This window comes from Medicago truncatula, chromosome 7, assembly GCF_003473485.1.
Source record: "Medicago truncatula cultivar Jemalong A17 chromosome 7, MtrunA17r5.0-ANR, whole genome shotgun sequence".
Classification (NCBI taxonomy): Eukaryota; Viridiplantae; Streptophyta; class Magnoliopsida; order Fabales; family Fabaceae; genus Medicago; species Medicago truncatula.
In genome coordinates, this window is record NC_053048.1 from 4,566,726 (window position 1) to 4,591,034 (window position 24,309).

Genomic DNA, 24,309 nt, shown 5'->3' on the forward strand with positions numbered 1-24,309 from the left:
ATTCAAAATTCAAGGGAGTTTGAAACACTACGACACTTACTGGACTAGACACTTTATTGACTCCCCCCATACTTGGGTTAAACATTATCCTTAAAGGAAAGCTCACGATTTATTGTGGACCCGATGGAGGATCTTTTATGTGGCTTTTCTTCTATTAATCTGCAAAACATAAACAAAGAAAAAAAATAACATTAACCCGTGGGTTGCCTCCCACGCAGCGCTCTTTTAACGCCATTAGCTTGACGATCAAAATGTTTCTCTACCCTTACCAAATCTTTCACAAAGGAACAATGACATCAAAATAACACTCGCTCCTAAGTCACGCATGACTTTCTCAATGGTTTCATTCCCAATCACACAGGGGATGGAAAAACTACTAGGATCTCTGAGCTTTGGAGGCAATATCTTTATGACAGCACTACATTCCCTTGTCAAAGCTATTGTCTCATTATCATGTATCTTTCTTTTATTTGATAAAATATCTTTCAAATTTTTTGCATAGAGAGGCATTTGAGACAAAGCTTCAGTAAAAGGGATATTAATGTATATTTTTTTCAACATGTCAAGAAAATTTTTAAACTGTGCCTCCAGGTTAGGCTTAGCAAGCCTTTGTGGAAAATGAATTTTGAGCTTATGAGGTGGTGAAATAATTGGCTTATCATTCTCTCCTATGGCTTTCTAACTTTGCGGTTTTTCACTTTCTATCTCACTCTCAATTGTCTTAGTTTTCACAACGGGGTCTTCTAATTGCTTACCATCCCTAAGTGTAATAGCATTTATATGGTCTTTGGGGTTGTCTTATGTTTGACCCGGAAAGATTCTGGAGGTTTGTGAGGAAGAGGCTATTTATTGGGCTACTTGAGATATTTGAGTCTCTAACATTTTCTTGTGAGTACAAATAGAATCCACTTTTGATGAAAGCTTAGCGAGAGAGTCATTCAAAAATCCAGTTTGGGTTTTAAGTTCTTGGAACTGCTTGGATTGACCCATTACATAATTTTCTAGCAAAAGTTCCAAGTTGAAGTTTTGAGGGACTCTTTGGTTGTTTGCATAATCGGGTGGTGCTGTTTGTTGTCCAAAAAGATTTTGAGGGGTTTTATTATAAATTTTTTGATTGTTCCTAAACCCTTGATTATATTGAGCATAGTTTACTTGCTTAGGACTTCCAACAGCACTACCTAGTTGGCATTCAACACCAGTATGACCAAATATTCCATAAACTTCACAAGGTGGCAAAACAGGGGCGTGTGTGACAACATTAACAGTTAACTTATCAAATTTTTGAAAAAGTGCGTCCACCTTAGCATTCAAGTGATCAAGGGTAGAAGTCCATTGATAGTGGTTTTGAGCCATGTCCTCAATCAAAGCAGTTGAAGGTAGAAAAAAAAAAATTCAGTCTAACCGGTACTAAAAAGGTAATCAATATTATCTAACTCCCCGGCAACGGCGCCAAAAACTTGATGTTTATTTTCCGCAAGTGCACAGTTTTATTGAAGTAATAAAAGTATTGTTTCAACAGGGAGTTGTTGTAATTGTGATTCTCTTTTTAAAGGTGATTAGCTGAAAGTTTAAAGGTTAAAAAGTTTGGATTTTTGATTGATAAAATTAATAATAAAAAGCGCCTCGGGATTATTGGTTCAAAAAAAGACATAAAAATAAATAACAAGAAAATAAGAACTTTTATTCAAAGAAATAATTGTCGCGGAAAATTCCCAATAATAAAAGATGAATAATAAGTCTGTTGGCTGCTCTTTTTATAGCCTAAAAGCTAACTTAAGCCCTAAAAAAGGTACAAACATTACATAGCAAGCAACCCATGGACTTTTGGGTCTGAAAAATAACAAAACATAGCAGTCTGGGACTTGGCACGGTCGTGCCTGTACAGGCACGGACCGTGTCTGTCTTTAACGGGGCTGGATATCATATACTTCCAACATCCTGGTAGTATTAACAATATGAGACTTCAATGCAACTTCAATATCGACCAGACTCCTAGTGGCGTGCGGTATGGTCCAATTTCCACATTTTCATCCCTCTTGACAGGCAAAGTCAAAATACTGCAATTGTCCTTCTTACCTTTAAGACAAAGGTCTCATAAACAAGATCTTTCAAGCGGTCAAGAAAATGAAAATAAGCATGCCTGCAAGTTCTGTTAAAGAAAATAGCAATGCAAACCCCCCAAAACCCTGCTGCAAATCCAACTCCCATTCCTACGTAGAAATCTGATGTGTCAACGAAACCAGCATCAGAATTTCCACGCTCCAAAACTTGTTTCATTTTTGTACAATTATTCATCACAGGAGGACCACAAAGCTGAGGATTACCTGCATAGTTAAGTGCTTCAAAGCTCTGAAGTTGAGTGCTAGTTGGAATTCTTCCTGATAAGTTGTTGTTTGATAGATTCAGGAAACTTAAAAATGACAAATCAGACATACTTTGAGGTATTTGACCTGAAATTTTGTTCAATGAAAGATCAAGTGATTCTAACAATTTCATTTTCCCCATGTCATTTGGTATCTCTCCATAAAGACTGTTTTGAGACAAGTTCAAAAACCGAAGCGCGGATAGCTTCGCAATTTGAGGAGGAATAGTTCCAAAAAGATTATTACTTGAAAGATCAATCATTCTCACAAGTATCAAGTTGTCTCTATACTCCAACTCATCTCCTTTTGGAACCAGGACAAGACTTTCTTTGTAATTGTTATAGTTAAAGCCAAAACCATAGTTATATTTTAAAGGGTTGGCAAAGAAATCATCTTCACCAGCCATTGTTTTCATTTCATTCAAACAATTGGGGATTGTTCCTGATAGGCTATTGTTGGCAATATCTAGCACAATAAGGGACGAAAGTTGACACATCTTTTGAGTAATGCTACCTTTGAATTCGTTAGATCGCAGACGAAGAACCATTAGATATTGCATTTCCCAAATCCAAGATGGTAATGTGTCAGAAAGTTTGTTATTTCCCAGGTCAATGAACTTCAACATAGAACAATTTTGCAGAGTTGAAGGAATGGATCCATAAAAATCATTGTCATCTAGTAGCAAAGATTCAAGTTCAGATAAAAAACCAATGGAGTTTGGAATTTCACCAGACAAATTGTTTCTTCCTAAATTCAAGTGCATTAAATTTTGCCAATGAATCCAACAGTGGCCAAGATTACCAGATAACAAGTTATTTGAAACATCAAGCACAGTTAACTTGTTCTCAAAATTCAATCTTTCACATAGAAAAGGAGAAGAAATTGGACCTGAAATTGAGTTATTGGCAATATTTAACACTTCAACATTTGCAGACACACTTGGTAATCTACCCTTGAAGTGATTAGAACTCAAGTTTATGATGCTTGAATTTAGGTAGATGTTAGATATATCTCCACTTATGAAATTGTTAGAAATATCAAGAAATTCAATTTGCAAAATCCAATTCCAAAACCAACTTGGAGCCAAATCCGAAATACCAGAATTCGACATTGTAAGCACTTTGACGGAACTTTGCATTTTCAACCAAGATGGAAACTTGGGACCTATTCCACAGGAACTCAGTAAAACATATTCAAGTTGAAAAAGAGGAGTCCAACTCGAGTCGACATTGAGGAACACATTCGTTGAAGACAAACGTAGTTCCTTTAATTTGGAAAGTTTTTCGAGACTTTTTCCGTGGACTGGTCCTTCCAAAAGATTAAATGAAAGGTCTAATGTCACTAAGTTTGATAGAATTCCAAGGGTTGCAGGAATTCCACCAGTTAAGGAATTAGCTCCAAGGTTTAATACCTGCAAGTTTCTAAGGAACCCTAAACTCTTAGGAATTGTACCATTTAGTTGATTGTGACCAAGATTTAATGTCCTCAATGATGATAAATTTGAAAATGACGTGGGAATTGAATGAACAATGGTATTCTTACTAAGATCTAGAACTTCAAGATGCTTAAGTCGGCCTAATGAATCAGGAAGTGCACCACTGAGTTGGTTTCCTTGAAGTTCTAAAGTTTTCAAGTTTTGAAGATTTGAGATGATTTGAGGAATTTCTCCTTGTAGAATGTTACTACTCAAATCAAGTTGGACAAGAGTTGTACTTAGATTGGAGAACCATGAAAGGATTTCATGATTGAGATTGTTATTTGAAAGATCAAGGACTTGGAGATTTGTGAAATTTGTTTTCCTTGTTGCTTCTATGTTATCAAGTTGGCAATTTTCCAAATGTAATTTTAAAAGAGAAGGAAGTGAATTACTCAATAGTTCAAACCAGTTTGTTTCATTATAAAGGTCTACACCACTTAAATCAAGATGTTCTAACGAAGGAAGTTTTGTTATCCAATCAAGATTATCTATTTGAAGAGCATAATTGTATCCAAGATTAAGGTACTTTAGGTTTGAGAGATTTCCTAGCTGATGAGGGATTAGTCCCATGAAACCACTATAACTAAGGTCAAGGTAAGTTAACCTCTCCATAGAGCCAAAAAAGCTTGGTATTTTAGTATGGACAAAGTAATTTAAGCTCAAGTCCAAACGAATCAAATATTTTAGTTCTAACAAGGAAGGACTAATCTCACCACTCAATTCCATGTATTCAAAGTCAAGAGGTGTAAGATCGAGTTCCATGACTCGGCCTGTCATGTTGTTGCATCGAACTCCCATCCATCGACAGCAATCGTCTGCAGCAGACCATGATGACAGACTTTTTGAAGGGTCAGACAATCCATGCTTGAATCTGAGGAGTGCATTCCTCTCTTTATCATTGCAAGTCACCTCCATGCATACAATGAAGTTGAGAGTTGTTATAATGGAAAAAATCAATACAAGAGCTTGAGTTACATATTGGACTGCCATGAGGAACAATTAAGACCAGAGAATAAGATTCAGTTACACAGTTGAATGAGAAACTTTTACAAACAAAAATAATGATGGTTGCATATGCAAACATATGTATTGTTTTTATTTTGGGTTACAAGGCAAACATATGTATAGTTGTGTCTAACAATATAATTTCTTTCGAAGTGATCTATATTTATGTAAAAAATTTGGTTCGTGATGGTTCAGAAGCCTTAAATAATGGTTCGTAATGGTTCAAGTTCAGTTCTGTTTTTCTTTTTATTAAACCGTTCGGTTAATAACTGATACTGAAATCTCGTTGGTTTCAATATCGGTTCAGCAGCTCAGTTCAACATTTTGGTTTTTTTGTACATTCCTAGTAATAATACTAAATAGGCTTTTGAAGTCGAGTTAGTTGGTTTGGGTCTATGAAGTGTGTTCTTTTCCTAAGTCTCATATTCAATTCTCCCCTGTATAATTTCGGTATGCTAATTTAACTTCTTAAAAAAAAAAAACGTGTTTATTAAGTGCTTAAAATACGAAAAGTTTGTAGAGTAGTTATTCTTATATACCATCTTCTACAAATGATTTGTATAATGGTAAACAACTACAAAATAATTTCTATTTCTTCAAAAAATATATAAATTAATTTTACAAATATAAATTATTCATAAGTTCTTAAATAATAGGATAGCTCATTCTTACTACTTTGAATTTTAAGCTATGCTAGTCTTCCTTTTTGTCACTGTATTTTGTGGTAGAATCCAATTTGTTTTTTGTAAATCTCATGCAACTCCAAAATTTGCATAAGAATTTTATGTGGTCTTCGGCAGCGTGTGGAAAGTTCTTGTGGATGATAGCATAAGAACTATGTATTCCACTCACATAACAAGTGATAAAAGTCATGACACCGCAAAGCTTACTTTGTAGACGACTGTTATGGTCTTTCCAACCATTTTCCTTAGACATTTGAAATATGGCTATTATTTTTTTTGTCCTATAGTTTTCTCATGCACCTTATTCGTATTCTAAAATCTGAAATATTTTAACTTCTTTTAGAGATTTTTATCGAATGTTTTTGCCATTGGAATTCTATAATCCAAATTGCATAGAATATGGTGAAATCAATAAAGTGAAAAAGGAATGAATCTTGAGGTATCTATTATGCAAAGAAGAAAATAAGTAGTTTTAGACTTTTGGCTTTAAGGTTGGTGCAGTAAACAGGGAAGAATAAGCTATTCAAATTGCCAATTGTAATTTTGTTTTTTTAAACTATTGGAACACAAGGAGTGTTAATGTGTGAATTAATAAAATTCTTAAGCCAACTTTTCCAACAATTACTCATTTATGAGACGAGAGTAAACCATTAATTTTATAACAATTAAACGATCCTAGCCATTTGATTTGCTACTCATCTACGGCTTATCACCTCTAAATAGAGCACATCTCCTTCAGTTCTACTCGCACCAAAAGTTATCTAGAGTTGAGTTGCAATAAACTTTTCTCTCTTCTCCCTCCTTCAGCATGAGTTGTCAACAAACTTTATGCCCGTTGGATTTAAAGAGTGTTCTTAAGACCATATTTCGTTCAAGTTATAATGTCCCTTTAGAATTAAGTGTGGTTTTAATATCATAGTCCATTCAGTAAATTTTGTCCCTTCAAAAATAAAAGTATTCTTATGATCAAAGTGTATTTAGATATAAATTGTCACTTTAGAAAAAAAAAAATAGTGTTCTTAAGAATATAGTTCATTTTAATGTTTTATGCCCTTGAAGAAATTAGAGGTTAATTGTTTATTGGTGTTTTTGATAATAAAATAAGACTAATTTTAAATTATTACTTGTAGGATCAAAATTTAAATTCTAGAACATAATGTGCAATGATTTTCCAGAAAATATATTAACATTCATTATATTCATGAATTCGTTTATTAACAAGATGAATAACACTGTTTTGGGATGAAGATAAATGTCTTTCCACATAAATAAACAAATTAAAATAAGTAAAGACTTAAAGTTTTAAAGGCAAAAAGAATTAAAGAAAAGTAAATTGAATAGCATAAAATGAAAAATGGTTCATAAGATCATCAATATATACATTCTGACTCATTTCTCTATGGGTTGGTACTTTGCGTGTATAGAACTTTTCCTAAATTATTTGTGACATGTTTTTCCTATGAATAAGAAATACATAAACAAAATAAAAATAATTGCACAGACCAGCGGTCAGAAACTAAATCCTTTCGACAACATTGACTTATTTTTCATGTGTTTGGCCCTTCAATCTTGCCTCTTCAAAGAATTTGAACTCTTCTGGTCGAACCCTCAAAACCTTATTGAAACAAGCTTTGTCAAAAGCTTTATCTTTTGTCTTGGAGTTAGAGAATTATGTAGTTTTGGCTTCCTCCTTCCTTGTCGAAACACATACTAAAAAATACAGGCTAACACCCCATGTGTCTGAACTTTCAACCTTGCCTCTTCCGGGAGGATTTAAAGTTGGTTGAAATCAAAGAGACTGTCAAAAACATGCATGTCAAAAGCTTCATGCTTTAATCCTGGACTTCGAGAATCTTGTAGTTTTGGCCACCATTTTGCTTGTCGAAATGCACATAAAAAATAAAGGCTAACACCTTCAATTTTGATTATTCAGTGAGAATTCAAATCTTCCCAGACAAAGTGAACAAACACTTGTCGAAACCCTTCCATAAATCTGTCAAAATATTTGTACTTCAACTTGTACTCAGAGAATTTTGTTGTTTTGATAACCATTTTGCCTCTCGAAATGCATACTAAAAAATACATGCTAATATTAGTATGGTGGAAACACCATATCAGACTGGTCCAAGTTCCATGTCATAATGGTTCTAGTATCATATTAGAATGGTCTCAGTACCATAAATGGTGGTATTAATACCATATTAGAGTTGTCTTAGCACCGGTGGCAGAGCCAGAAATTTTAGATTGTCGGGGCAATATCCATCCATATACTATAATACCAAAAATATTAGTTTACCAAAAATAAAACTATATATTATTGGAGATAGTGCAAGATGAAAGTAAAATAATCATCTTACAGTAATATAGCGAAGTGAAATAATAATACTTTTACAAAATTACTCTTATCAAATATTAATTTATTACATTTCAATAGATATCAAGTGGAAGTCATTAACTTGAGAATTGGAGCATAAATAGGCTGAGTTGAGTTAGGTTTTACAAATTATGAGTATGTACTCAACAGGCCAACCTTGTATGCAAAAAAGACTTTATCTATGGTTTGTGGCCTGACTTTTCAGCTAAATAAGATTCTAATAAAATATTGGTATTCCCTATTTAAAAAAAAAAATGGTTTAACCTAATGTAGGCTAGATTAAAGGCCGGACTAATCTGTTTTCACATGTACTTGCAAATAATTCAACTATTAGTGTATAATAAAAAAAAAAAAAAGTGTTTACGATTGCATTGAAAATTAAAACGATGATTTAATTTCTAAAAAAAAAAATTATTACAAAGAATCACTTATAGCACAAAAGAAATATATGTTATGATTAATGAATCAATTTATCAGTAAATGAAATATTAATTAGTTAGACTAACTCTACTTTAGTCAAATGAATTATTTACTTTAATACTAAATAATGGGGGAACGAAGTTGGCTTATCAATAATGTTATATACTAAAATTAATAAGTAGTGGAGGCACATTCCCACACAAGGGTACATGTAGCTCTGCCCCTGCATAGCACCATATTTGAAGGTGTATTTTTATAATGGATTCTACTGAGCAGTAGGACTCCGATATAGTTGTAGCAAGGTTGTTTTATTTTAGCAGCGTCGTGATTGATAATCTATCTACAAAATTTTAATTTATGCCACAAAATATCTTAATGAGAAAGACTTAGTCCGCGACTCGGCCTAATAATATCTTCAATAACAAAAAATATTTTCAACTATTTTTTTTACTATTGTTCCAACATAAACTTCTATTTTTCTACAAGTCATGGCTAATGTTGATCAAGAAGTTATTAATTGCGCATATTAAGATGTATATGGAGATTCGCATAGATAGTAGTCACTCGGTTTTATTTTAATTTCTTACCGAAAGTGTGCACTTTTAAATCTATTTATCAAACAGCAATTATGTCTCCGTGGGATTAGTTCAGTTGGTAAGAACAATGCATAATATATACATGAAAAAATGGTAAAATGTTTTTTGGCCTTTCGAGGACATCTGATAAAATTGGAACGATATAAAAAAAAGGGCAAAAAAAATTTTGGGGTGAAACAAAGGGAATACTATTATATTATGTTTCATATTTTAAATTATATTATAAAATTACTAACCTTTTCAATAATTTAAATTCATTAACTTACATGAATTAATTTTCACATATGTTTAAATGTCTTATTAATAGGTTAGTAATTTCTTTCGAAGTGATCTATATTTATGTAAAAAATTTGGTTCGTGATGGTTCTGAAGCCTTAAATAATGGTTCGTAATGGTTCAAGTTCAGTTCTGTTTTTCTTTTTATTAAACCGTTCGGTTAATAACGGATACTGAAATCTCGTTGGTTTCAATATCGGTTTAGCAGTTCAGTTCAACATTTTGGTTTTTTTGTCCATTCCTATGTATAATACTAAATAGGCTTTTGAAGTTGAGTTAGTTGGTTTGGGTCTCTATGAAGTGTGTTCTTTTCCAAAGTCTCATATTCAATTCTCCCCCGTATAATTTCCGTATGCTAATTTACCTTCTTAAAAAAACGTGTTTATTAAGTGCGTAAAATACGAAAAGTTTGTAGAGTAGTTATTCTTAAATACCATCTTCTACAAATGATTTGTATAATGGTAAACAACTACAAAATAATTTCTATTTTCTTAAAAAAATATATAAATTAATTTTACAAAAATAAATTATTCATAAGTTCTTAAATAATAGGATGGCCCATTCTTACTACTTTGAATTTTAAGCTATGCTAGTCTTCCTTTTTGTCACTGTATTTTGTGGTAGAAGCCAATTTGTTTTTTGTAAATCTCATGCAACTCCAAAATTTGCATAAGAATTTTATGTGGTCTTCGGCAGCGTGTGGAAAGTTCTTGTGGATGATAGCATAAGAACTATGTATTCCACTCACATAACAAGTGATAAAAGTCATGACACCGCAAAGCTTACTTTGTAGACGACTGTTATGGTCTTTCCAACCATTTTCCTTAGACATTTGAAATATGGCTATTATTTTTTTTGTCCTATAGTTTTCTCATGCACCTTATTCGTATTCTAAAATCTGAAATATTTTAACTTCTTTTAGAGATTTTTATCGAATGTTTTTGCCATTGGAATTCTATAATCCAAATTGCATAGAATATGGTGAAATCAATAAAGTGGAAAAGGAATGAATCTTGAGGTATCTATTATGCAAAGAAGAAAATAAGTAGTTTTAGACTTTTGGCTTTAAGGTTGGTGCAGTAAACAGGGAAGAATAAGCTATTCAAATTGCCAATTGTAATTTTGTTTTTTTAAACTATTGGAACACAAGGAGTGTTAATGTGTGAATTAATAAAATTCTTAAGCCAACTTTTCCAACAATTACTCATTTATGAGACGAGAGTAAACCATTAATTTTATAACAATTAAACGATCCTAGCCATTTGATTTGCTACTCATCTACGGCTTATCACCTCTAAATAGAGCACATCTCCTTCAGTTCTACTCGCACCAAAAGTTATCTAGAGTTGAGTTGCAATAAACTTTTCTCTCTTCTCCCTCCTTCAGCATGAGTTGTCAACAAACTTTATGCCCGTTGGATTTAAAGAGTGTTCTTAAGACCATATTTCGTTCAAGTTATAATGTCCCTTTAGAATTAAGTGTGGTTTTAATATCATAGTCCATTCAGTAAATTTTGTCCCTTCAAAAATAAAAGTATTCTTATGATCAAAGTGTATTTAGATATAAATTGTCACTTTAGAAAAAAAAAAATAGTGTTCTTAAGAATATAGTTCATTTTAATGTTTTATGCCCTTGAAGAAATTAGAGGTTAATTGTTTATTGGTGTTTTTGATAATAAAATAAGACTAATTTTAAATTATTACTTGTAGGATCAAAATTTAAATTCTAGAACATAATGTGCAATGATTTTCCAGAAAATATATTAACATTCATTATATTCATGAATTCGTTTATTAACAAGATGAATAACACTGTTTTGGGATGAAGATAAATGTCTTTCCACATAAATAAACAAATTAAAATAAGTAAAGACTTAAAGTTTTAAAGGCAAAAAGAATTAAAGAAAAGTAAATTGAATAGCATAAAATGAAAAATGGTTCACAAGATCATCAATATATACATTCTGACTCATTTCTCTATGGGTTGGTACTTTGAGTGTATAGAACTTTTCCGAAATTATTTGTGATTTGTTTTTCATAGTACATAAACAAACGAAAAATAATTGCACAGACCAGCGGTCAGAAACTAAATCCTTTCGACAACATTGACTTATTTTTCATGTGTCTGGCCCTTCCATCTTGCCTCTTCAAAGAATTTGAACTCTTCTGGTCGAACCCTCAAAACCTTATTGAAACCAGCTTTGTCAAAATCTTTATCTTGTCTTGGGAGTTCGAGAATTATGTAGTCTTGGCTTCCTCCTTCCTTGTCGAAACACATACTCAAAAATACAGGCTAACACCCCATGTGTCTGAACTTTCAACCTTGCCTCTCCGAGAGGATTTAAAGTTGGTTGAAATCAGAGAGACTGTCGAAAACATGCATGTCAAAAGCTTCATGCTTTGATCCTGGACTTCGAGAATCCTGTAGTTTTGGCCACCATTTTGCTTGTCGAAATGCACATTCAAAATATAGGCTAACACCTTCAATATTGATTATTCAGTAAGAATTCAAATCTTCCCAGACAAAGTGAACAACCACTTGTCAAAACCCTTCCATAAATCTGTGAAAATATTTGTGGTTCAACTTGTACTCAGAATTCTGTTGTTTTGATAACCATTTTGCCTCTCGAAATGCATACTTAAAAATACATGCTAACATTAGTATGGTGGAAACACCATATCAGACTGGTCCAAGTTCCATGTCATAATGGTTCTAGTATCATATTAGAATGGTCTCTGTACCATAAAGAGTGGTATTAATACCATATTAGAGTTGTCTTAGCACCGGTGGCGGAGCCATAAATTTTAGATTGTGGGGGCAATATCCATCCATATACTATAATACTAAAAATATTGTTTTACCAAAAAAAAAACTATATATTATTGGAGATAGTGCAAGATGAAAGTAAAATAATCATCTTACAGTAATATAGCGAAGTGAAATAATAATATTTTTACAAAATTACTCTTATCAAATATTAATTTATTACATTTCAATAGATATCAAGTCGAAGTCATTAACTTGAGAATTGGAGCATAAATAGGTTGAGTTGAGTTAGGTTTTACAAATTATTTGTATGTACTCAACAGGCCAACCTTGTATGCAAAAAAGACTTTATCTATGGTTTTGGCCTGACTTTTCAGCTAAATAAGATTCTAATAAAATATTGGTATTCCCTATTTAAAAAAAAATGGTCTAACCTAATGTAGGCTAGATTAAAGGCCGGTCTAACCTGTTTTCACATGTACTTGCAAATAATGCAACTATTAGTGTATAATAATAAAAAAAAAGTGTTTACGATTGCATTGAAAATTAAAACGATGATACATGTTATGATTAATGAATCAATTTATCTGTAAATGAAATATTAATTAGTTAGACTAACTCTACTTTAGTCAAATGAATTATTCACTTTTTTACTAAATAATGGGGGAATGAAGTTGGCTTCTCAAGAATGTTATATACTAAAATTAATAAGTAGTGGAGGCACATTCCCACACAAGGGTACATGTAGCTCTGCCACTGCTTAGCACCATATTTAAAGGTGTATTTTTAGAACGGATCCTACTGAGCAGTAGGACTCCAATATAGTTGTAGCAAGGTTGTTTTATTTTAGGAGCGTCGTGATTGATAATCTACCTACAAATTTTTGTTTATGCCACAAAATGTCTTAATGAGAATGACTTAGTCCGCGACTCAGCCTAATAATATCTTCAATAACCAAAAATATTTTCAACTATTTTTTTTACTATTGTTCCAACATAAACTTCTATTTTTCTACAAGTCACGGCTAATGTTGATCAAGAAGTTATTAATTGTGCATATTAAGATGTATATGGAGATTCGCATAGAGAGTAGTCACTCGGTTTTATTTTAATTTTTTACCGAAAGTGTGCACTTTTTAAATCTATTTACCAAACAGCAATTATGTCTCCGTGAGATTAGCTCAGTTGGTAAGGACAATGCATAATATATGCAAGAATAAATGGTAAAATGTTTTTTGTCCTTTCGAGGACATCTGATAAAATTGGAACGATATAAAAAAAGGGCAAAAAAAATTTAGGGGTGAGACAAAGGGAATACTATTATATTATGTTTTATGTTTTAAATTATACTATAAAATGAAACACCCCTACTAGACATTACCTAGGATATCTAGCATGTGTGTTAAACTTGGCGGTGGATGCATTAAAATTACAATAATAAAAATTTCTTCTGAATAAGATATGGAAATGCTCGTCTTATACCTCTGAAATAATACCACTGACGTGAACTTTATATGATCCAGCTACTTCTGCTTTCTCTTCACGAACCATCATGTCGTATAATAACTTATACATCTGAAATAAATAAAAATGATTGGGGTGAGACAAAATGTCTCAGTGAGTTCCACCTATCCTAGGCTGTAGGCAACCTCGGGAAACCTAGGATCATCATCTGTTACTAAACTCAACCCATTTCAGGTTTATATGATTTCATTATGCATAACTGAGCGATCAGGGGATAACTAAAATCGTTGTCTAAATACTAATTTGATTATATCATAAACATAGTTAAACTCATAACTTTAATCATAAGCATAATCACCATAATCATAATAATAATCACAGTCATATATCCAATATATCGTATTCTGGTATAACTTATACTTTGACATACTTATCTGAGTATGTCTCTGATTCTTTTCTGATAACAACTAGTTTCGGCTAACTAAACCGGAGTTCCATAACTAAAATTCCTCATTTCCAACGATTGGTAAAATGTCCAATGAAATAATGCCTCGTAGCTAATTCATTCTAAACATAACTTTCATGTTAATATGTGTATGCTATGTTAGTATTCATGTTGGAGGGTTCTTGAAATTTTTCCTTGGTTCCATAATTGAAAAATATAAGTTTTTTTTTTTTTTTATACTAACCGAATAAATCTTTGACTTAAAATTTCATATCATTAACTATATATTTTACGCATTTGGACCACATTGTCTCTTCGTTGTGGCAAATGGAGTTTTTCTCAATTTGTTACTATGAGCCGTACCTCATAGGCTACATTATCTCTTCGTTGTAGCAAACGGAGTTTTCACATTCGTTACTATGAGCCGTACCTCATAAGCTACATTATCTCTTCGTTGTAGCAAACGGAGTTTCGCATTCGTTACTATGAGCCGTACCTCATAGGCTACATTATCTCTTCGTTGTAGCAAACGGAGATTTTCTCAATTTTATTATTTATTTCTTTTTTTTTTTTTTTATATGAGCATGTTACTCATTTCAATTTTCTTTCAAATCATTACTATAATTATATACATCAATTGCGTTGATAGAATTTCCTTCCAACATTTATACTAGCATAAACATACTTATTAACATAAATGAGATTTTAGAATAAACAAATAAGGATACCTAATTCAGAAATAATCATTCTACTATCTCATATTTATTCTGTTTCAAATGTACCATTCATATGGCATGATAGTCATGCTTGCACAATCGGCAAGTAATCATAAAAATGGTCTAATTATCCATATTATCTCAATAATCTAACATAATCATAATTGATCCCCAAAGGTGGGTTCTAAGCTAAAGGAACTCACCTTGGCATTAGTCCCGAAATTGCAAGCAACTTATCCACAATTTGAAGCTTTTGCTAGCTCCAAAACTCCATAATCCATTTTCCAAAATAGCTTATGTCTTGGACTATAGGTCTTGCTCTTTCCAAAACAATTCAACTCAGTTGTGACATACTCTAACTTCATCAAACAGCATATACAAAAATTTCATTCCAGTCCCTGCACCCGAAGCTCGACATTTGGCTATTTAAGCACTTCCAAAACAGCTTAATTACCATTTAAGCACCTTTACCATGATTATAACAGCTTATTCTTTCTCCATTGCTCATATACCAATTCAACATATCCCTCCTGAACTGTTCATCACAAGATAATACCTGACACAACTTAAATTCCAACTTAAGCTATTATCCAAAGGGTTTAACTAGCAACTTATGACTTTTTTTTCATATCAAATTCGACCCAAACTTTAACGCAGCTGTTCCAACCTGTATAGTAAGCCCTATGAACCACTTACATAGCAGTTTAAATTCACAACTTAGTCATTTAAGGCATTTTGCTTAAAACAGCTTAACTGACAACTTATACCCTCTAAACAATTCAATTTCTGTTCAAATTTTCCAGAAGCAAACCATACATGTATACACAGCTCCTAACCCATCCCTACAGCAATTCTAACACGTTCATTCCAAAAATCAGTTACGAAAGCTTTTGAAACAACTTATGGCTTTTAGCTTCTAGCTTTTCATTCCAAACAGCAACAACAACAACATTGCTACTACTAACAGCCCAAAATACAGAGTTATCTCAGAATCCAAAGGCAATAACAGCTTATGCTTATAATTAATCAACATAACTTAAATTTCTTCTCAAAATAAGCACTTTTACCTCAATTTTAGCTTAATTTGCAAACACCCAAATCTGAATTTTGAAGAAAAGGCACGACCAGGGCAAGGTAGGAAAAAGATTGAGCTTGTTAAATAATCTAGAGGCTCCAAGAATCAATATTGTGTGATTGTTTTGTTGCATTTTTGGAAGAAAATGAAGAAAAAGAACTTGAGAGTGAGAGTGAGAGGAAAGTCGGTTGTGAGGAAGGTAGAAGAAGAAAATTCAGATTTTTCTATTATAAGAATGTTGTAGAAAAGTGTAAGAGTTCCATATGATTTGTCTTATATGCCCCCAATCATGGAAAAGACCATTTTACCCTCATCTACATTTTTCTACACTCTTCTTCAAACCAAAATATCCGATAAAAATGTTGCGTAAGTTTTAAGCGAGATATTTCATTCCCCGTGGTCCGTTGAAATATTTGTTATGATTAATGAATCAATTTATCAGAAATATTAATTAGTTAGACTAACTCTACTTTAGTCAAATGAATTATTTACTTTTTTACTAAATAATGGGCGAATGAAGTTGGCTTATCAATAATGTTATATACTAAAATTAATAAGTAGTGGAGGCACATTCCCACACAAGGGTACATGTAGCTGTGCTACTGCTTAGCACCATATTTGAAGGTGTATTTTTAGAACGGATCCTACTGAACAGTAGGACTCCGATATAGTTGTAGCAAAGTTGTTTTATTTTAGAAGCGTCGTGATTGATAATCTACCTACAAAATTTTAGCTTTTTTTTAAGAGGCAAAAATGAAACATATATTAACAATAAAGGCAAAAAATTTAGTTTTTTTTCAACCAATTGATGTATAGAACTTTCGATGTTATTGAACTGTCTGTTATTACGCTCAGTCCACAACACCCACACACTAGCTAACCATAAAAGTTGCATGAAAGACCGATATAGTTGTAGCATATAAGTGAATTGAACAAAGTGATCAGAGATGTCGAAGGGATCGAGCCCACTAACCCCAATCCAAGCACGAATCTGCTGCCATAATTCTCTGAAAATATGGCAGGAAACAAATAAATGTTGAGCTGTCTCCACTTCCCCGCAACCAGAAACACAAAGATGCATATCATGAACCAAGATACCACGGCTCGCCAAATTTGACTTTGTTGGCAATCAATTGCGAAGTAGCCTCCAAGCAAGAATAGAGACCTTTAGCGGGACTTGTCTGTGCCACACTAAAGATGACACCTCATCCACATTAACATTACCACCTGAAGTTAACAAATCATAAACATAACGGACATAGTATTTTCCTAGATTATCAAGTCGCCATCTCCATTCATCTGACTTTGTGATATGCAAAATAACATTAGCAAACAACGCCCTACACTCCTCGACTAACGCTTCCTCCCAATCCCACAACCGCCTGCGCCACTGCCAAGCCTCACCTCCCTCCTCCCACCCCAACACATGCATATCCTCCACCGTACAATGCTTATCGACACTTAAATCATATAAGCGTCTAAACCGCACCGCTAAAGCAATACCACCTAACCATGGGTCATTCCAAAAATAAGAATTCCTCCCATTCCCCACTACTTTCGAAACACAATCTCCAACCACTCTCCACCCACTCCCCCTCCTCCATCACGCACACGAGCAAGCTCACGCCACCAACTAGAAGCCCGCCGCCCTCTATCCTTCAAAACACCACCCTCCTCACCATAACGAGCCACTAACACCCTATACCATAAACCATTTCTATCATCTAGCATCCTCCAACACCATTTTCCGAAGCGAGCCAAATTAATTTCTCTCATTCTTCGCACCCCCAAACCTCCTTCCTCCTTACTAACACAAATGGAATTCCAGCTAACCCAGGAGATTTTCCTATGATCCTCACTACCCCCCCCCCCCCCCCCCCCAATTTTTTTTTTTTTTTTATTAAACATAGATTCAATAGAAGAGATTATACATGAGGGAGCTTTGAAAAAGAAAATGGCATATACAAGTAGAGAAGATAGGACATACTTTATGAGAATCAAACGGCCACCAAACGATAAAAACCTACTCTTCCACATAGACAACCTCTTCGCAATACGGGCAACAACATGATCCCAAAAAGATAATCTGCTAGCATCCCTTCCAACGGGAAGTCCCAGATACATAAAAGGGACCCTCCCCATCCTACAATTCAGAACAGTGGCTGCTGCTCCCAACCAAGAGTCACTAATATTAATACCTGACAACATGCTTTTATTGAAATTCACCTTTAAACCAGACACACTTTCGAATAACACCAAAACAGCCCGTAAAGCACGGACATTCGCCCAATTCTTCTTACCCAACAACAATGTATCTTCTGCGAACTGAAAATGGGAAACAGACAACCCATTAAGCGCTCCAAAACAATACCCCGTAAACAATTGAGAGTCCACCACCGCCTTCATCAAAACATTGAGACCCTCTACAGCCAAAAGAAAAATAAATGGTGACAAAGAGTCACCCTGTCGTAACCCACGCTTTAAAGGAAACTCTGCCGTGGGACTACCATTTACCAACACAGATGCTGAAGCAGTTCCTATACATTCTTTAATCCATTTCCGCCATGGAGTTCGAAATCTCATTTTGGCCATGACTGTATCCAAATAATTCCAATCAATTGAATCGTACGCTTTCTCAAAATCAACTTTAAATAACAGTAATTCTTTTTTCAATTTTTGAGCCTCATCCACCGCCTCATTAGCTATAAGAAGGCCATCCAATATATGTCTGTCATGAACAAAAGCAGTCTATCTCTCCGACACTACCTTACCCAAAATTCGTTGCAGTCTATTAGCAAGAAGTTTAGCTAATATTTTATACAAACTTCCCACTAGAGAAATGGGTCAGAAACCATTAAGCTTCTGCGGACTCTCCACTTTCGGAATCAATGTAATGGAAGTACTATTAATTCCTTTAGTTAGCTTTCCATTACGGTGAAAATCTCCAATGAAACTCATAATGTCTCCGCTCATCTCCGATCGAAATTCCTTTATAAATCCAAAATTAATTCCATCAGGACCTGGACTTTTGAAATTGTCGCAATCCCACACCGCCGCCTTCACCTCATCGATAGAAAAAGGGCGCACAAGAGGCACCCCATCCCCATAATCAAGTTGTCGAAATACCATCCCATCCATACTAGGCCTCACGGATTCAATAGACTTGAACTGATCTGAAAAATAATTAAATACCACTTCACGCACCGGATGAACACCTTCAACAATGCTACCGTTGACAACAAGAGATGAAATCGAATTAACACGCCACCTTCCCGTCATGACTACATGAAAGTACTTTGAGTTGACATCACAATCTTGTAACCATAATAACCGCGACTGTTGGCAAGAGATACTAGAGGACAACCGAGATAAAGAATGCATATCAAGAGTATTACTTCGCAAATCATATAGTTCCTCCGCTGTCAAAGCATTTTGTTCCGCCTTTTTATCCAACATATGACATGCTCTTTAATGGCCTGAATTCTCCCAGGTAAGTTTCTGACATGAGTACTGTGCACTCTTTCAGATCAAATTTAATCTTCCTTAATTTTTCTTGCAAGACAAAACCGCCCCACCCTTGAAAGTCCATAGCCCTCCACTTTTCAATAACAAATTGTTTATAACCAGGGACGTCCGACCAACATTTTAAAATACGAGATGGCTTAATGAGAATGACATAGTCCGCGACTCGGCCTAATAATATCTTCAATAACCAAAAATATTTTCAACTATTTTTTTTACTATTGTTCCAACATAAACTTCTATTTTTCTACAAGTCATGGCTAACGTTGATGAAGAAGTTATTAATTGTGCATATTAAGATGTATATGGAGATTCACATAGATAGTAGTCACTCGGTTTTATTTTAATTTTTTACCGAAAGTGTGCACTTTTTAAATCTATTTACCAAACAGTAATTATGTCTCCGTGAGATTAGCTCAGTTGGTAGGGACAATGCATAATATATGCATGAAAAAATGGTAAAATGTTTTGTCCTTTCGAGGACATCTGATAAAATTGGAACAATATAAAAAAAGGGCAAAAAAAATTTAGGGGTGAGACAAAGGGAATACTATTATATTATGTTTCATATTATAAATTACTAACCTTTTCAATAATTGAAATTCATTAACTTACATGAATTAATTTTCACATATGTTTAAATGTCTTATTAATAGGTTAGTAATTTCTTTCGAAGTGATCTATATTTATGTAAAAAATTTGGTTCGTGATGGTTTAGAAGCCTAAAATAATGGTTCGTAATGGTTCAAGTTCAGTTCTGTTTTTCTTTTTATTAAACCGTTCGTTTAATAACTGATACTGAAATCTGGTTGGTTTCAATATCGGTTGAGCAGTTCAGTTCAACATTTTGGTTTTTTTGTCCATTCCTATGTATAATACTAAATAGGCTTTTGAAGTCGAGTTAGTTGGTTTGGGTCTATGAAGTGTGTTCTTTTCCAAAGTCTCGTATTCAATTCTCCCATGTATAATTTTGGTATGCTAATTTAACTTCTTAAAAAAACAACGTGTTTATTAAGGCCCCGTTTGGATTGACTTATTTTAAGCTTATGTGGGCTTATCTACTCCCATAAACTTTTTTAAAGGTGTTTGGGTAAATAAATAAAAATAGCTTACCATAGTTTCATAAGCTGCTTATGCCATATTTTAACAAGCCTAAATTTTCAGCTTACCCTCGAGCTTAACAAGGAGCTTATGAATTTATGTAACCCCTTCTATTCTCTCTGGATCCACTTTTTCAAAACATATATTTTTTTTCTTAGTTATCTGTGCCTGAGTAACAAAATTGTTATACTTATCTTACTAAAGTATGTTGGAACAAAATGTGTTTCACAATGAACCTTATTAAGTTTTGATGATAACAAGGTATTAAAAATTGTCAATTGGTTATTACTAATAATTGTTCAAGTGTACAGGACCAAAGGCTACTCAAGTTATTTCAATAGGTCTTGGAAGAACAATGGAAAGAAAAAAGAAATTCTGAGCATCTGAAGAAAACTGCTCCTGAAGCTAAACTGCTCCTGAAGAGATGACGTCATCAGAAGCAGAAAGTCATCAGAAGCAGAAAGTCATCAGAAGCAAAAGTTTTCATCAGAAGCAATATCTTCACCAGAAGCTACTTTTGATCCTTTAATCAAACTGAAGATTCAAAGTTGCTGATTCTGAATTCAGTCTTATCAAAGAAGAACAAAGAATTGAAAGGGAGGTATCAACGGATATATGGATAGCACTGAGCTCTTGTCTCTCGTTAATAGAGTTGACAAAGTACAAGTGTACAACCACTACCTCCACTACTCTGTTTTCTGTCTACGCTACAAGACAAAACAACAGCCATGCCTGCAGAATTTGTACACTCAAGATGGGAATGAATTTGAAGTTTATTCTTCAAAGGACTACACCCAAATCAGGCAAAGGATCACTGGTGGATAATCAAAGGATTTCAAACGACTCTTTAGACGTGCTGATTATCTCAACGTCTCTTTCACACCTCTATATAAAGGAATGAAGACTTGAAGATTTAAGATAGAGATACATAAGTTCAAAAGCGCCAAAACTCTGTCAATTTGATACTACAAAGCACACTGAATTTCTGCACTGATTTGATACATCTTAGAAATTCAAAGTCTAGAGTCTTTTCTGTATTGTATTGTGAACACCACTGATTGTATATCAAGTGTTCAATTCAAACTCAATTCTCTGTATTTTTGTTTGATTAGAAGTCTCTTGCCTGCGTGCTTGAGCATTAGAAGTCTCTTGCTTAGTGCTTGAGCATTGGAAGACTCTTGCGTGTGTGCTTGAGCATTGTTTTGTGAAGTCTCATACTTAGAAAGTATTGAGCAGTTGTAATCTTGTGATTATAGTGAAATCTCCTTGGAAGTGCAAGGGGGACTGGACTACTTCCGTGTTGTGGAAGGAACCAGGATAACTGCTTGTGTCTTTGTCTTTCTTTTCTCTGCTCTGTTCTTTCCGCTGCATATCTGATTCTGATCATTTCATCAGAAGCACTCTCAAACTGCTTCTGAAGTTTTATCAGAAGAAGAATTTTCTAGACAGAAAAAGAAAACACAATTCAACCCCCCCTTCTTGTGTTTTTCTCACCTTCAATTGGTATCAGAGCTTGCTCTGTTATCACAGCACTTAACCGTGTTACAGTTCAAGATCTATTAGAAAAACATGTCTGGAGATGAGGAATCAACTACTACAAAATACACAAGTGTCAAGCATGACTATGATACTGCTGACAAGAAAACAGACTCTGGAAAAGCTCCAAAGTTTAATGGAGATCCAGAAGAGTTTTCATGGTGGAAAACTAATATGTACAGCTTTATCATGGGATTGGATGAAGAGCTATGGGATATACTGGAAGATGGAGTTGATGATCTGGATTTGGATGAAGAAAGAGCTGCTATAGACAGAAGAATACATACTCCTGCTCAGAAGAAGCTTTATAAGAAACACCACAAGATAAGAGGAATCATTGTGGCTTCTATACCTCGCACCGAATACATGAAAATGAGTGACAAATCTACTGCGAAGGCCATGTTTGCTTCTCTATGTGCAAACTTTGAAGGCAGCAAGAAAGTAAAAGAGGCTAAAGCTTTGATGCTAGTTCATCAGTATGAACTTTTCAGAATGAAGGATGATGAGAGTATAGAAGAAATGTACTCAAGATTTCAAACTTTAGTTTCTGGATTGCAAATACTGAAGAAAAGCTATGTTTCTTCTGATCATGTTAGTAAGATTTTGAGAAGCCTACCTTCAAGATGGAGACCCAAAGTAACTGCCATTGAGGAAGCTAAGGATCTAAATACTTTAAGTGTTGAAGATCTTGTTAGCTCACTCAAAGTGCATGAAATGAGTTTAAATGAGCATGAAACCTCTAAGAAGAGTAAATCTATTGCTTTACCATCTAAAGGAAAGACCTCAAAATCTTCCAAAGCTTACAAAGCCAGTGAATCTGAAGAAGAATCACCTGATGGAGATTCTGATGAAGATCAATCTGTAAAGATGGCTATGCTGTCCAACAAGCTTGAGTATCTGGCAAGGAAGCAGAAGAAATTTTTGAGCAAGAGAGGTAGCTACAAGAACTTCAAGAAAGAAGATCAGAAGGGATGCTTCAATTGTAAGAAGCCTGGTCATTTCATTGCTGATTGCCCTGATCTTCAGAAGGAGAAGTTTAAAGGCAAATCCAAGAAATCAAGCTTCAACTCCAGTAAATTCAGAAAGCAAATCAAAAAGAGCTTGATGGCAACCTGGGAAGATTTGGATAGTGAATCTAGTTCTGATAAAGAAGAAGCTGATGATGATGCTAAGGCAGCCGTTGGGTTAGTAGCAACAGTATCATCAGAAGCAGTATCAGAAGCTGAATCAGATTCAGAAGATGAAAATGAGGTATATTCCAAAATCCCTAGACAAGAACTTGTTGATTCTCTAAAAGAACTTTTATCACTGTTTGAACACAGAACCAATGAGTTGACAGATTTAAAAGAAAAATATGTTGATTTGATGAAACAACAAAAGTCAACTCTATTGGAACTAAAAGCTTCTGAAGAAGAACTCAAAGGGTTTAACCTCATATCAACAACATATGAAGATAGACTCAAGAGTCTTTGTCAGAAGCTACAAGAAAAATGTGATAAAGGTTCAGGAAATAAACATGAGATTGCCTTGGATGATTTTATTATGGCTGGAATAGACAGAAGCAAAGTTGCTTCTATGATCTACAGCACATACAAGAACAAAGGCAAAGGGATTGGATATTCTGAGGAGAAATCCAAAGAATACAGTCTCAAGAGCTACTGTGATTGTATCAAGGATGGATTGAAATCCACCTTTGTGCCTGAAGGTACAAATGCTAAAACTGCTGTTCAGTCAAAACCTGAAACTTCTGGTTCACAGGCTAAGATCACATCAAAGCCAGAAAACCTTAAGATCAAGGTAATGACAAAATCTGTTCCTAAGAGTCAAAAGATTACAATTCTGAAAAGATCAGAAACTGTTCATCAGAATCTGATTAAACCAGAATCTAAAATCCCAAAACAAAAGGATCATAAGAACAAAGCAGCTACTGCCTCTGAGAAAACAATACCAAAAGGTGTCAAACCTAAAGTATTGAATGATCAGAAGCTACTCAGCATTCACCCTAAGGTACAAGGGAGGAAAAGTAAAACCTCCAAAACTAACCCAAAAGGACCCATAAAGATATGGGTACCTAAATCTGAATTGTCCAAAAATGCAGGTGTGCTTAAGGGCAAGAGAGAAACAAAGGTCATGGTACCTAGACAGCGGATGTTCAAGGCACATGACTGGAGAGAAAGCTTTGTTCCTTACCCTTACAATGAAAGATGGAGGAGAAGTGAAGTTTGGTGGCAACCAAACTGGAAAGATCATTGGTACAGGTACTATTGGTAATTCCTCCATCTCAATTAATAATGTGTGGCTAGTAGATGGTCTGAAGCATAACCTATTGAGCATTAGTCAATTTTGTGACAATGGGTATGATGTAATGTTCAGTAAGACCAACTGCACACTAGTCAACAAGGATGACAAATCCATTACATTCAAGGGAAAGAGAGTTGAGAATGTCTATAAAATAAATTTCTCTGATCTGGCTGATCAGAAGGTAGTTTGC

General features: G+C 34.2%; 2 protein-coding genes and 1 long non-coding RNA gene across 3 annotated transcripts; all 3 read right to left on the reverse strand.

The window, feature by feature from the left end:
• Positions 1 to 1,660: 1,660 nt before the first annotated feature.
• LOC11414862 (receptor-like protein EIX2) lies at positions 1,661 to 5,053 on the reverse strand. The gene has a single exon (XM_003621433.3). It carries the CDS (start codon positions 4,828 to 4,830, stop codon positions 2,050 to 2,052), a length of 2,781 nt encoding a protein of 926 aa, XP_003621481.1. The 5' UTR covers positions 4,831 to 5,053; the 3' UTR covers positions 1,661 to 2,049.
• Positions 5,054 to 11,091: 6,038 nt separating this feature from the next.
• On the reverse strand, positions 11,092 to 15,897 carry LOC25497533 (uncharacterized). Its single transcript, XR_003007203.1, has 2 exons — positions 14,788 to 15,897; positions 11,092 to 13,534 (listed from the first exon to the last, which is right to left on the reverse strand). It is a non-coding gene; the product is annotated as an uncharacterized lncRNA (long non-coding RNA).
• Positions 15,898 to 16,788: 891 nt separating this feature from the next.
• LOC112416538 (uncharacterized) lies at positions 16,789 to 18,251 on the reverse strand. The gene is made up of 3 exons (XM_024770744.1): positions 17,647 to 18,251; positions 17,273 to 17,466; positions 16,789 to 17,165 (listed from the first exon to the last, which is right to left on the reverse strand). The coding sequence occupies exons 1-3, from the start codon at positions 18,249 to 18,251 to the stop codon at positions 16,789 to 16,791; spliced, it is 1,176 nt and encodes a 391-aa protein (XP_024626512.1).
• Positions 18,252 to 24,309: the final 6,058 nt, after the last annotated feature.

What these genes read in the sequence shown, in the direction of transcription:
- LOC11414862 (XM_003621433.3), bottom strand. Translation starts at nt 4,830, where the DNA reads ATGGCAGTCCAATATGTAACTCAAGCTCTTGTATTGATTTTTTCCATT.
- LOC112416538 (XM_024770744.1), bottom strand. Translation starts at nt 18,251, where the DNA reads ATGGCCAAAATGAGATTTCGAACTCCATGGCGGAAATGGATTAAAGAA. An exon ending in GGCCGTTTGATTCTCATAAA is followed by an intron (nt 17,467 to 17,646) that starts GTATGTCCTATC and finishes CATTTGTGTTAG; the next exon opens with TAAGGAGGAAGGAGGTTTGG. An exon ending in TTGGTGGCGTGAGCTTGCTC is followed by an intron (nt 17,166 to 17,272) that starts GTGTGCGTGATG and finishes ACCCATGGTTAG; the next exon opens with GTGGTATTGCTTTAGCGGTG.